We start from the raw sequence: 15,059 nt of genomic DNA on the forward strand, positions 1-15,059 counted from the left end.
GATTGGAGGATTAATAACCTCCATAGCACTTGGTTTGAATCTAGGGGACCGACTTCAAAATTTACAAGCTCTCCCACCCCTATTTATGGATATAAGCTATTGTCGGTCCAGCCGCCTAATCAAAAACAGGGTAGGCGGAAGGTATTATCTTATGGTGAATAACCACGAAGTCCCAAGCGTTGTTTTACCCAACATTGCCCTCACAGATGTCACCAACCCCAACCGCTTCATCTACGACCTTAATGCTCCCGAAGCTACAGAGCCTACACACACAAACCCGCCTCCAGACGAGTTTGAAGAAATGGAGCAAGGCGATCAAGGTCCTGAGCAATAATCAATCCTGCTCAACCCTTCCGATAATGCAACTGGTCCATCCTCACGACGTCGTCGACGAAGAAGGCCAACAACCAACGACGACATCATGGATGCTATTGATGGTATGCAAGCGCAGAATCTCGAAGTGATGCAAATGATGCGCCAGATGCAACAACAACAGGAAGCGAGGAATGCAATAACCGACCAGCGGTTCACTGAGTTGCTCAGCAGGTTTGACGACTTAGGAGTACGTCAACGATCACCAGGTCCAAGAACAAGAGGCGGCAGGCAACATTGACTTTAGTTTCTTTTTCTTTTTTCTATTTCTTTTGTTTTCTTTGAAACATTGGGGACAATGTTTCATTTAAGTGTGGGGGGGAAAACCTTGTTCTTTCAACCTTCCCTTTTCAAGTATGTTATTTTCCCTTTCATTGTTATTTCCCTTCCTTATATTGAAAAAAAAATAATTTTTTTTATTATAATATATATTTATTTTAAGTTAAGTCCCTAGTGTGAAAAATTTCTATTATCTATTCCCCTCAATTTTCTTGAGCCATAACAAAAATTCAACACACTCAGTAAATATAAAGGTTGCTTATTTTATCAAACTTGAGTGAAATCAAGACAAAATTATTACCATACCAACGCTCTAAACAAACCTCAACATGTTAGATCAGAAAAGTACCTATTATACCAACCCCTTGAACTTTTAGTTTTATAGTAACCCCGAGTAGTTTATACAAGAAGTCAACACCATCTTAATAGCAAACTACGTGGAGAGCCGATGAATATAAGTGAATGATTCCCAAAATAACAAAAAAATATATATATCAGGAAATGCAGTAATTAAGTTAGGTGATCCTTACCAGATCATTTAATCTAAAGGTTGCAGATCATACAAAAGCATAATATGAAAGATCCATTATGAGTTGGTTCAGCAGGTATCTGGTGCTGAACTTGGTAGGGCGGACTACGGTCCGATCCCCCGCAATCTGCAATGGACTAAATAACAAAGTTATCCAACTTTTGTACCAGAACTTCAAGCTAAAAAGGGGATCAGAATCACTAACCGGTTACTCCACTATGCGCGCGAAAAGATAAAGGGCTTAATGTGATTTCGCTAGAATGAAAACGGGTGAAATAAGAGTAAAGGAACTAGGATAGCTATAATAGCATTACTCGAACTGGTTTGCATAAGGTGGGGTTATCTGAGGTTGTGACGGTGGTTGTTGATGTCAAGATTAAACTCAAGTTACTTCTAAACAAGGTTTACATGCAACCTAGTACGAATTGATGTGTGTTTTGAAATTTCATCTGGCCAAATTTTTAAAACGATTTCTATACTGTATCTTGCTTGAGGACAAGCAAAGGTCTAAGTATGGGGGAGTTTGATAACATGAAATAATATCACATTTTTGGACTCGATTTAATTAAATTATATTATTATTTGTTTCAATTTATTTCATATTATTCGATATTACGTGGTATTTTCCCTTCTATTTGTCTCAGGTAACTTATTTGAAGCATAAGTGAAAAAGGAAGAAAAGGGGGGGTGAAAAAGAGGATGAAAGCAAATTCCACTAAAGCCCAGCCCACAATTACAAGCCAGGAGCGCTGAAGCTGTGACGAGCGTCACGCCCTGCTACTTTGTGTTACGAGCGTAACACATGGTGTGACGAACGTCACACCCCACTCCTATATTTTTGGCTTTTAACGCGCAACAGAGGCACGTTGAAGCCTATTCTTTCGCTTGACTCGTTGAAGCGTGCAAGTTACTTACGGAATGCACTTTTGGAAACGGTTACAAATGAGAGTAATATAAATAGAGCCAAAGATCCAACCCTGCAGCTCTATCTCTCGGTCTCGCTTCTTTTTCCGCCGTGCAAGCATTTACAGCATTAATTTTCTACAGCTTTCTATTATTAGCAATTTTTATTTCCTTTTCTTTTCCAGTCAATTTTCAGAGCACTTAATTAATTTTTCACACAATAGTTTCTACACCAGAAATTATTGTGTATCTTTTACTGGATCTAACCTTACGTTAGATCATAGTATTTTATTCCTTTGCTTTTATTTTCCTGTCCGATTGAAGATTGCAAGAACAAATCCAACCGGTCTGCGGTGGAGTGTTCAAGATTCCTATTAATTATTCAGGTTCTTTAATTTATTGTTTTAATTTATATATGCTCTGCATTACTGTTTATTTATATTATTTGCCTGATATGGTTTTATTTAAGCATGATAATTGTTCAGACCTGTTTAGCATGTCCGGCTAATTAATTTAGATATCGGTATGTAAAGTAAGCGGAATAAGGAATCAAAATTAAGTTGGTTTAATTTTATTTAAAATTAAAGTCACTCTTTTTATGGTCTCAATTTACAGAGTTAATACCAAGGTTTTTGTACGAAAGTAAAAGACATAAATAAGTTAAAATCAATAGAACGACGGTTTGAGTTTTTAACTGGACAGTGTAAATTGGACATTAATTCTAAATCAGGGCGAAAGCAATTTTTAGAGTTAATTAAATTCTAATCTTTTTCAAAAAGTATTTTTAAAGGTTAAATGTGAGGACGAGAGTTAAGCATTTAAGTTTAATTATATAATCTAAGTCAATAGAGCGAGAGTTTGAGACGAGGGTGTTTAAACGGTTATTATTTTAATGAAAAGAGTTTCTATAGATTCTGTTGTTTTCAAAAAGTGATTTTGGACTTAACTAATAAGTGACAGCTACGTTAACATAAAGTCATAGTCTATTCAACAGAGCGAGAGTTTGAGATAAGACTTTTAAATCAATAGTGTCTACTGAAAAGATTTATTTTAAAAACCAACGAAGATTTGATTCCCTAATTACGACGAACTACATACCGATATCCGCTTAATTTATATTTAAATTAGATCCAATTTTAGTTTTACTTTTCCCCCTAATCATCAAAGTATCATCCGCCTTAGCTTTACGAAGTAACCTTAGAAAAACGGTATATCGATTCATAAGTCCCTGTGGGATCGATATCTTTTAAAACTACGTGATAGAACTGTGCACTTGCAGTTAGTACCCCAATAGACTTATAAAGTCGCGATCACATTTCCATGAAATAGGAGCATTCCCTAGGAACATACACCAGCAAGTAGTAGATTTTCTTGTATCTGGACATCCAGCCCAATCAGCATCACTATATGCTTGGAGTTTGATTAATGAATCAACAGAAAAAAATAAACCACGCTTTGGGGTGCCAAGGAGGTATCTAATGATTCGTTGTACCGCTGAAAGATGGAAATGTCGTGGAGCTTGCATGAACTTACTAACTGTGTGTACAACGAAATAAATATATGGGCGAGTGATAGTAACATAGATAAGACTTCCTACCAATTTGTGATATTGAGTGGGATCATCAAGAAGGTCACCTTCATCTCTTCTATATTTAACATTAACTTCCATGAGAGTGTCTACAGGGGTTGCATTTGTGAGTCCAGCTAGCTGGACCAAGTCTTGAATATACTTTTGTTGATTTAGAAAAATACCATCATGATGATAATGCACCTCCAAACCCAAGAAATAAGTGAGATAGCCTAACTCTTTCATTTGAAAAGTTGAATGCAACAAGTGTTTGATTCTAGAAATAACATCTTGATCATAACTTGTCACGACAATGTCATCCACATAAACAAGAAGCACCACTATGCCTCTAGGAGTCCTTTGTAGGAAAATAGATGGATCATACTGACTTTGATTGAATTCAAAACCAAGTAGTGTCGATCGAAACTTTTCAAACCAAACTCTTGGTGCCTGTTTCAATCCATATAAAGAGCGTTTTAGTTTGCAAACAATATTAGGTAAAGGTATAGGAATACCATTAGGAAGTTTGATGTAAACTTCCTCCTAAAGATCACCATGGAGGAATGCGTTTTTAACATCCATTTGATGTAGCGGCCAAGCTTGTGACGCAACAATAGCAAGAATAGTGCGTACGATTGTCATCTTGGAAACCGGAGCAAACATCTCCTCATAGTCAAGTCCATATTCTTGCTTATTTCCAAGCACAACTAAACGAGCCTTGTATCGATCTATGGATCCATCTAAACGCAGCTTTATGGAGAACACAAACTTGCTGCCTAAAGGTTTAACCGATGAGGGACATGGCACTATATCCCAAGTTTGATTTTCTTCCAGGGCAAGGAGTTCTGTTTCAATAGCTTTCTGTCAACAATCATTCTCCATGGCCTGTTTATAAGATGAAGGAATAGGAATAGAAGATAAATGCTGTCATGCAATTGATATACATTTCTGGGGGCTTTTTATCGCGCGAGCTGTGTCATAGAGGAGCTGGTTCTGATTCTTCTTCTACTGGACCAGCAACCAAGGAAATATCTTGAGGGGGCCCATCCATTGGTTGATTTTGAGTGACAATATGTCTTTTGTAAGTCAAGAGAGGTTTAGAAGATTGTTGACCTGAATGAGAGTTAGAAAACAATGGCAAAACAGAAACGGGAGAAGAGACGAGGTCATGATGTGATGCAAAAAAATATATATTTTCTAGAAAAATGACATTTCTAGATACACGAATCCTACGAAGGTTAGGATCATAACATATAAAGCCCTTTTGATGAGGAGAATGTCCGAGAAAAGCACATTCAACTGATTGTGCAGTGAGCTTGATGCGTTCTTGTGGAGTAAGATGAACATAACATACACAACTGAAGATACGAAGAGTGGAATAATTTGGTGGGTAACCATATAACCGAATGAAAGGGGATTCATTACCTATTGATGGAGATGACATTATGTTTATAAGATGGACAACGGTGGAAAGGGCTTCACACCAAAATCGTGAAGGCACATGAGACTCCAACAAAAGGGTGCAGACAACATCGAGCAAATGGCGGTTTTTTCTTTCCGCAACTCCATTTTGTTGTGGAGTTGAGGGGCATGACCTTTGAGATATAATTCCATTGGATTGCAAATATTCCTGAAATGAATGTGACATGTATTCCCTTCCATTGTCAGTGCGCAATATTTTTATTTTTGAAGAAAATTGAGTCTGAACATAAGCATGAAAAAATTTGAAAGTGGAAAAGACTTCATCTTTTGATCGCAAAAAATAGACCCACGTGAAACGACTATAATCATCAATAAAATTTACAAAATATTTGTAATTAGCATGAGATATAACCGGTACCATGCCCCAAACATCACTGTGAAGGATATCAAAAAGTTGGGTTACATTAGGCTGATGTGTTGGAAAAGGCAAAATTTTACTTTTACCAAGCTTACAAGGAATACAATCAAAATGAACAGAATTAAGAGAAGGAATGTGTTTATTTCCAAGAAAATTAGATTTTAGCAAGTCATGAAGTACATTTGCGTTTGGATGTCCAAGACGCTTATGCCACACTTGGTAATCAACAATAGCAGAGTTACACAAACTAAAGGTAAAGAAAGACTTGGAGGTAGTGAGAATTGAATTGGGAAAAGACGTCCAACTTTAGGCCCCTTCGCGATTATCTTCCCTGATTGTTGGTCCTGCACAAGACAACCAGATTGTGAGAATTGTACTTGACAATCATTCTCGACTAATTGACCAACTGAAATGAGATTACTAGTGAGACCAGGAGAGATAAAAACATTTGTTAGAGATGAAGAAATATCACCAGTGGCTATGATAAGCAATTGATTTCCATCAGCAATATGTATCTTGAGATTTCCAAAATATTTTTTGATATTAGTAAGAAATTGGGCATTGCTGGTCATGTGGTTGGAAGCCCTCGAATCAAAGTACCAAGAGGAAGAGGATTTACCTGAGAATCCTAGAGTAGAGAATGCTGAAACGATCATTTGTTGAACCATTTCAGGGGTCACTGTTGAAGTAGTAATATAAGCATTTTGTTGAATCGGTGCTGGATTGGCTGAATTGTTAGGAATAGATGAATCAACCGAGGCTGTAAAAGCTGTGACATTTCTCTTTGGTGGCCTTATTGGGCATTCTTTAAGAATATGTCCATCTCTTTTGCAATAGTTGCAAAATTTTTTTGGGCAGTTTGAAGCATAATGTCCCAATTGCTTGCAACAAAAACATTGAACAACATTCGTGTCATGACTTCTTGATTTTCCTCTTGCTACATATGCCACTGGAACAATAGATAATTTTTGATCTTCAATGCTGGACTGCGTAAGGAGACATTGTTCTTCACGTAACAGATCATTGAAACACGCATCCAATGATGGTACAAGGTTTCTGTGCATGAGATTGGATCGAATGCCTTCAAATTCAGATCTCAATTTCATAAGAAATTGATCTCGTTTAGTAGTTTCATGAACAGATTGTACAGAACTTAGACTTTCAGGAGTCAAGTCTGCATAAACTATATCAGTGTATTCAACCCACAGATTCATGAATTGAGAGTAAAAATCAGAGATGGAGAGACTATCCTGTTTAAAGAGAGCTATGTCATGTTCAAGCTGGAATCTTCGAGCGACTTTGTTCTGATTGTAGACTTTCTTCAAATAATTCCACATTGTGGCTGCTGTTTTGTAAGGTCGAAGATTCAGGACAATGTTGGGATCAACAGAACCTAGGACCCAGGACATGACTTGAGTATCTTTGACTATCCATTTGGCATGTGCAACTTTATCTTTATCTTTGTCAGGGGCTGGAGTGTTGCCATCGACATGACCCCACGAATCTTTTCCTATGACGAAAATCTCGAAATGGAATGCCCAAGCTGAGTAGTTTTTGCCATTAGGACGACCCAACAGGACTTCATGCTTTTTCGTAGACATGGAGCTATGGAAATAAGAATTGAACAAGAACGAGGAATTGAACGAAAAATAAGAGAAAAAACGAGAACAGGAATAAAAGTGAAACAAGATCGTGAAAAAGAAAGACTAGGTTCTTGGATTTTAACCTAGGTTGATACCATGTTAACTCAGACAGATTTGTTCAAAAAACTGTATGTCTTTTCCATTATGATCTATGATATAAATAGTATAGTTATAAGCTGTCAGGTTGAATTTCAACCCACTAAATTAGCTAAACTGTCATAGGTACATTTACAGCTAATTATGTTAATTAAGAGAATAACTATTACAAATAAATGTACAATCTCAACATAATTATTTCTAATAATTAGCTAATTATTGCCAATAATTCTGTTGATATTTAATACATTAGGTCCTTTTTGTTTGAAGTGTGTATGTTGCTGATTCTGAAAGAAATTGAAACATATTTGAAGTACTAATTCAAGGAAGACAAAGTTGAAAATAAATGTAAATAAATGGCTTTATCATATATCTAATGGTTTCAGTTTTTCATTTGTTGATTTCAATGAATTTTCCAAAAAGAAAATCTTGGATTTGAGATGCATTATATTTGCAATGGATGTTCCCAGATACACCAGTGGTACCGAGTGTAAGAATGGTTGCATTATAACTAGTTGTCACCAAATTGTTTTATAAAGAGTTCTGGAAACAATTTTAGGCACTACATTTTTCATCATTTAATCATTCTAGTAACATTCTATGTTGCACCAATAGAGTCATATGTGTGAGAACGAGGGGAACTTGTCTGCATCATATAAATTAGTCCAATAAGTTTATTAAATAACTTCAAGGTTGCTACATGAATTTCTTGCCGATGATATAATGTTTTACAATAAAAATAAAATAGATGAACACTTATCTCTGATTTAATTATTGATGAATTCAAATTTTTAAAAGAGTGAAGTGCGATATTTTAATTCAATGTTGTATATCTCTGTGTCAAACCCAAAATTGCACACAACTTTGACCAATTCTAAGATGTAATTAGGGGCAAGCTAGCCTCGTCTTTTTCCTTCCCAAATTCTTCATCTGCTAGCTTCTCATTTTTCTCCTTGCAGTAAATGTACAACACCGTAAGAACCGCAATACTGTAAAGCCAAAGCATAGCAACTATTGGAGAAAACACTAAAATCAGTACCCAGTTATAACCAGTTAACCACACCCACATCGATTGCAAGGATCCAAACAAGGAAGAGACTGACAAGATCAACCTCTTCCTTCCTTTCACCAATTTCCAACTTCTTCTCAATGGTTCAAAACCCCAAACTGATTCCACCACCACGATAACTTTCACCAAGCTCAAGTGAACTCCAAGATACAGCATAAAAGTTAGGAAAACAAGCATTAATGAAACCATAACCAAGAAAGAGTTAGCTTGGAGGTCAACACCGGCTACATAAGCGATGAGAAACGAGACAGCTCCAATGACAAGTGCAAACAGAAGAATGACGATGAAGAAGATGGTGAAGATGATGATGTCTGTGGCGAGTAAAGGGAAGAAGGAAGTGGAGACGGATTTGAAGGCTTCTTTGAGTTTGATGGGTTGATTGAAAAAGGAGTGGTAGATGCTATAAGTGATCGAGATGATGGCACATAAGGTGAAGATGGAAGAAATGAGGAGGAAGAGGATAGAAACTAGGGAGATGATTAAGATGGGGTAGGTGGGTTGTGGTGGTGGTTGTTGTTGTTGAAGGTATTTGACAAGGAAGTTGAAGAGAAGAGAGACGAAAGAGGGAGGTAAGAGAAAGATTAGGGTGAGAGTGAGGTAGTGACGAGGTTGAGCATCTATTATGCGTTTAGTTTCAGAGAGAATATCCCAGATTTTTGGAGCCATGGTGTAAGAGGAAGAAGAGGTTAATGCAAGTGAAGTGGGATTTGATCTAACTATATATAGCTTTATTTTACATTTTCTTGGTATCCAAGTAATACAAAAGTAAAGGTGAAAGAATATTCATATTTTAAGGTAAATTTCATACTTTAACCCTTCGTTTGGATTAAGTGGCCTTAAAATAGTTGTCTGTCTTTGAACAACAATGTTTATGATTTCAAGAGAAGTATTTGAAAAAATGTTTGTTTCGATAACTAAATTATAACGACGGTAAATGAAAATAAAGAAAACTCATATATTAAAGCGACAATTATTTCTCAATCTTGTCTTAATGTAAATGTAAACGTTTTGAAATAGAATTTGACAATCTTCTAGAAGATTCAAACATTTTATTTTATAAAAATTTAAACAAAATTATATTAGAAGTCCTTTAAGTTATTTTATTGTAAAATTTGATGCTTTAAGTTATCAAATGTATACACCGTTATTATTTTTCAAATATTCCGCTTCAAAAATGAATACGTGGTATTAACGTGAGTGAGGTGTCACTTACGGTAATGACATGAAACTTTTTATTTTTTTACGTTTAAGTAATTATTCAAAAGTGTCATTTCTTATTCGTTTAAGAAAAAAATCAAATCAAATCAAATCCCCAGTTTCGTCTTTTTCTTCTCCATTCAAATCATTTGTCTCCCTTCAATGACTTCATACGATACCAATGAATTAAATCCACAAAATCAGAACTCTGAATCCTTCATTTCGAGTGCACCTCATGGTGAAATCACCCCAAGATGTCCTTGTGGAGCCAAAGAAGTGATACAAATAATTAGGAAGAAATGATGAAACTTTGGAAGCTCTTTTGGGGTTGCAGATACTTTGTGGTATGCTTATTGTTATATTCTTTTTTGTCTTTTATGATTTTGCAGAAATTAGATGATGGATTGTGGATGTTATATGTTAACAGAGTGAAGGTTAATTATTTTGAGTGATATGAAAAATAATACAATGATGAAGTAAAACCAGAAATACAACAATCACAATATTTTAAATGTTCAAAATTCAAGGAAAAGAATGTAAAAATCAACACACTTAGAAGAGCCATTAAGAAGATCCATGGAGATGAAAATAACACTAATAAGATTATGAAGAACATGTTGAAGATGCTAGTCTTTGTCATAATGTTTTTAGTTTTGATTTTTGTAGTGTTGATGTGTATTTTGGTCAAGAAGTGATACAAATAATTTGGAAGAAATGATGAAATTTTGGAAGCTCTTTTGGGGCTGCAGATACTTTGTGGTATGCTTATTGTTATATTCTTTTTTGTCTTTTATGATTTTGCAGAAATTAGATGATGGGTTGTGGATGTTATATGTTAACAGAGTGAAGGTTAATTATTTTGAGTGATATGAAAAATAATACAACGATGAAGTAAAACCAGAAATACAACAGTCACAATATTTTAAATGTTCAAAATTCGAGGAAAAGAATGTAAAAATCAACACACTTAGAAGGGCCATTAAGAAGATCGACGGAGATGAAAATAACACTAATAAGATGATGAAGAACATGTCGAAGATGATAGTCTTTGTCATAATGTTTTTAGTTTTGATTTTTGTAGTGTTGATGTGTATTTTGGTCAAGAAATAATGATTATGGTTAATGTAGTGTTAGTGTTGTAAGACATGTTATTAATATTATTCAGTAATCACTTTGTTAATGTGTAAGTTTGTCTTTCTTCAATGTTGATGTTTAAATTCTGTCCAATTTTATGTTGCAGTAAACACTATTATGCCGTGGTTAGATTCTGTCCAATTTTATGTTGCAGTAAGGACATATTTGTCACACTAAAGAAAACATAAACGATATGTTTGTTACACTAAAGGAAACATCAAGGACCTATGTGTTACAATTTTGTAGACCATAGAATGACATGTGGATAAATCATTTAACTAAAACTTGTTAGCTGTAAAAATAGTGGACCTAAAAATTGCACAGAATATCATAACATTCCAAAATAGAAAATTGCATAAATGAACCAAAACAGTGATAATGCCATAATATCCTCGACTAAACCAAACACCCAAAATACAAAAAGTATCATCAAAATGCATAAAATAACATCCTAAATACATAAACCACCATTCAAAATACATAAAATGGTATCAAAATGCACAAGGCAACATCCTAAATACATAAACCACCATCCAAAATATATAAAGTAAGATCCTAATTCAGCAAAATACATCAATCAACATCCTAATTGTATTTTCTCCTTGTGGGAAGCTTTGGTGTGGTTATTCTTGGTGGCTGGAATATTTCAGTGGGTCCCTGAAATGCTGCAATGCTTCTTCTTGTGATTTCCTTATTTAAACTTTTTGGACTGGTTGTGTTTGGGCTTGTGCAGTTTGGTTTTATGTTCTTCTTGGTGATTGCCTTGTTTGGTCTCTTGGGGTTGGTTGTGTTTGGGCTTGTGCAATATGGTTATGGGTTTTTCTTGGTGATTGCCTTGTTTGGACTCTTGAGGTTGGTTGTGTTTGGGATTGTGTTGATTGGGTTGTGTCATAACATGCATTCTCATAACATGCATTCCATGTCGCATAATACCTAAAATGCCAGTCAAAATAAATATTTGGATCTACATGAAAACCAGTTGAATCAATTTTCAAATGTGTGTCAAATCATCAGGTGAAAAGTTTCTAAATTGAGCTTGCAGATATCAGTTTTATTGATCTACATTTCACATACTTTAACCTGGTGTGCTCGTTTGATTTTTTGACTACTTTTTCAGTCACATTGTGATTCGCCTGAGCGTTTTAACCGAGCATTTTTTATTTCAAAATTTGACAAAAATCTGCATGTTTCCGAGAAGTTTATTTCACGCTAATCATTATGGTGCAATCATTTGAATTTTCTGGGGATTTTTGCGACTGATTTTTCTTCTTTTTTATCCTTTTATTTCTGTTTTCTAGTCAAAATAATATGGACGATTATTTAAAATTAATCATGTTTTTTATTTTGAATTTTGGTTGTGTCATTTATTTTAAATTTATTTTGGAAAATCTTAATATTTAAATTTGGTAAAGAAAATCAGAAAAAATAAAAAAATATCTCTCCTCACCCACTCAATAATGGACACATGCCTATTGGAAGAAAGAAATTTAGTTTGTTGATCCTCCCACTCATCAAACGCGGATAACACATTCTTTGACAGCAAAATATCTTCTCTCCACTAGACCTAGGACACACATCCCCACTAATTTTACTGCAGAATAAAATGCTCTCTCCACTCACTTTTGAAAAAGGATAATACTTTTGTTTTCACAATAATACTCCCTCTCACGTGATGCATGGAAGGAGACAACCACATATCAATATTCTCTTTTCTTATTTTTACTGAAAGAAAAAAACATTTTGGGGATTGAAAGAAAGAGATTCAATAACACTCTCTTCAACTTCTCAACCTTTCTTTTTCTCGATCTGTCACCTCTCCTCTTCACACTATACAAACCACCACACGTAAAACTTCTTCTTCACTCGACACCTCCCTACCTCTTCCATCCCTTTCCCCCATATCCTAACTCATAACTCCTTCATCTCCCTCCAACAACCTCATCAAAAAACCTTAGAACTAACCAAAAATCTATCTTCTCATAACTTACGATCACCTTCACAAGCACCTCAACAATACCATACACTTCCACAATCATCCTTTTTTCCATGTGAAGCACACTCATAAAACACTCCCCTCCATTTTAATTAACTTACAAAACATCACCATCACATAAAAAAAATTGATCCGCAATAGAAACAGTACTGCAAAACTAACAAATCATACCCTTACAGCGACAACAACAACCATAAACACCTCACTCAACTTTCTTCTTCAACCTCGAGGAAACTCATCACCACTCACCACTTAACTTTCCTCTCGTCTCCAACAAAACAACAACGCTGCAGTGACGACATTCAGTGGTAATACTAAGTTTGTTTTGTGTTTATGTACACAATTTGGTTTACATTTTGGGTTGAGTTGTGATCTGGTTTCGACTTGTCTTTTTGTTTGGATTTTTTTTCATTTTTAATCTCAATTTTGTTAATATTTTGTGTGTGTTTCGATTACTTGTTTGTGAAGTGTTCATGTTGTCGTTGTTGCTTTGCATTTCCTTGAATGAAGAAGATGAATAATGGTATTTTGTTCGTGAGGCATGATGGTCTGAGTGTTGCAACTTTTATTTTTTCCATTTGATGTGTTTTATTCTCTTCTATATTATTTGAGGCTTTTGTTTGATAGATTGAGGTCCTGGTTGAGTTGGTTAAGGCTCCACTCTCACAACCCCCAGGACCTGGGTTTGAGACATGCACGCCCCTAGCTTTATTTTTGTGTTTTTTTTCTACTTTCCTTATATTATGTGCGTGTGGTTTTGTCATGTTTCTTTGAGTTGTTTCATTGTGCTAAAAATTGAATTTTAATCTGTGAATCCGACATTTTTATATCGTTATGCCATCGATTTTTTATTGATATATTGATTTTATTTCGCTGTGTTATGACCATTTTCTTACGATATTTCATTTGTTGTCGAGACGCACAAACCGACTTAGTGCATGTTACCTTGAATGCTTCTAAAAGTTACCGTTTCTTGCTTATTTTATTTGTCGATTGTGAGGTTTACTTAATATCGGTTTTGATGTCGTTTGCTTTGCTTTGCACGTCCTTGCATTATGTGACATTCATTCACATCCTCGCATCATGATCTTAATCCGCGCACGCTTCATTTTTACTTCTTTTGATTTAATTATTATGAACGTATGTTGTACATATGATGTTATGTTGCTATCTCCAATTGACATGGCTTACTCTTGGGCCTTCTTACAATGAGACCATCTCCTCGTGCACGTACACTCATTTACTTGCATTTGTTAATTGGATTTTGATTTGATCCTTTCATTATCTCATATCCCCATTCGACAAAATGTACCCCCACTCCTATGTTGTGTAATAATTTTATCGTTTTATTTTTGATTATTTCTTTAGGTAGTTTCTAACACAAGAATAAAATCAACCCTTTTTCAAAAAAGAACAAAAATAAAAATTCGATCCAACGTTAAGTATGTTCTCAATAACCATTCACCCATTTCAAACCTTCCATTTTAATCCACTTCCACTTCTTCAATCTCTTCAAACCTTTCATTCAAACTCTTTTGCAATCGATCATCAAATGTTTGATCCAACGTCAAGCCGTTTTCACAATGAAAATAAAAAACGCTTAACCGCTATTGAACACTTTTCAATAAAATGGATGAAAGGAACGAGGTGTAGTCCACGAGTTCTTGAGAGTTAAGATTCGAGATGTAGTTTTTATCAATCTAAACACTCATCATCCTCAAATCAATTCCATAATGCTTAATAAACCTCGACTAATTTCAAGTGCGCTTTCTCAAGTCAAACTTCAAAAATATCTAAAAATATAAAAACCCTTTTTGCAAATAAGATAAAAAATGAGTGGGGTGTAGTCTACGAATTCCCAAGAGTTAGGAACCGAGATGTAGTACTCTCCTCTCCGAACTCTCTCATCATCCAAAAATACATTCAACCAATCTGTCATACGGTGAACTGACTTGGGGTGTTTTGCTTTTTATCGCAATGTCGTGGATAGCAAGAGTCGCCACCGACTTTTCTTTTATCCAATAAGGAAAGGTGGAAAAGAACAGGAAAGACCTCAATATATTTTGGGTTCGGGAGGTACATTATACAAAGGGAAGGTGTTAGCACCCTTTGTATCCATGGTTATCCATGGGCTCTTAATTACTGGATCACTTATATTTTTGTCTGAAAAGTGTCGGTGAATTGCTTAAAAAATGTTTGAAAGAGAGTTTAACTTTGTAATGATTCTCGTATGAATGTATACAAAGTATTTATCTCTTTTGATTTTGAAAATGGTTTAGAAAAATATAACTCGGTAATGATTCTAGTATGAATGTATACCAAGTGGTGATTTTCTAGGATTTGTAAAGTGTAAAGTGTGAGGGGTGGAAAATGTTTTAGGTTATGATCCAGTAATTGAGAGTTATACCTTCCTGAGGTCGTTATGGGCATTTCCTAT

The 15,059-nt window shown here is 35.1% G+C and overlaps 1 protein-coding gene across 1 annotated transcript; it reads right to left on the reverse strand.

Annotated features, from left to right (window-relative positions):
* Window positions 1-8,039: 8,039 nt before the first annotated feature.
* LOC127107406 (uncharacterized) lies at window positions 8,040-9,105 on the reverse strand. Its single transcript, XM_051044681.1, has one exon. The coding sequence runs from the start codon at window positions 8,962-8,964 to the stop codon at window positions 8,104-8,106; it is 861 nt and encodes a 286-aa protein (XP_050900638.1). The 5' UTR covers window positions 8,965-9,105; the 3' UTR covers window positions 8,040-8,103.
* Between the last annotated feature and the right edge of the window lie 5,954 nt (window positions 9,106-15,059).

The sequence above is a fragment of the Lathyrus oleraceus genome, chromosome 7 (genome assembly GCF_024323335.1).
Source record: "Lathyrus oleraceus cultivar Zhongwan6 chromosome 7, CAAS_Psat_ZW6_1.0, whole genome shotgun sequence".
Taxonomy (NCBI): Eukaryota; Viridiplantae; Streptophyta; class Magnoliopsida; order Fabales; family Fabaceae; genus Lathyrus; species Lathyrus oleraceus.

Excerpts from the sequence above, each read along its gene's own strand:
- LOC127107406 (XM_051044681.1), bottom strand. The coding sequence starts at position 8,964 with ATGGCTCCAAAAATCTGGGATATTCTCTCTGAAACTAAACGCATAATA.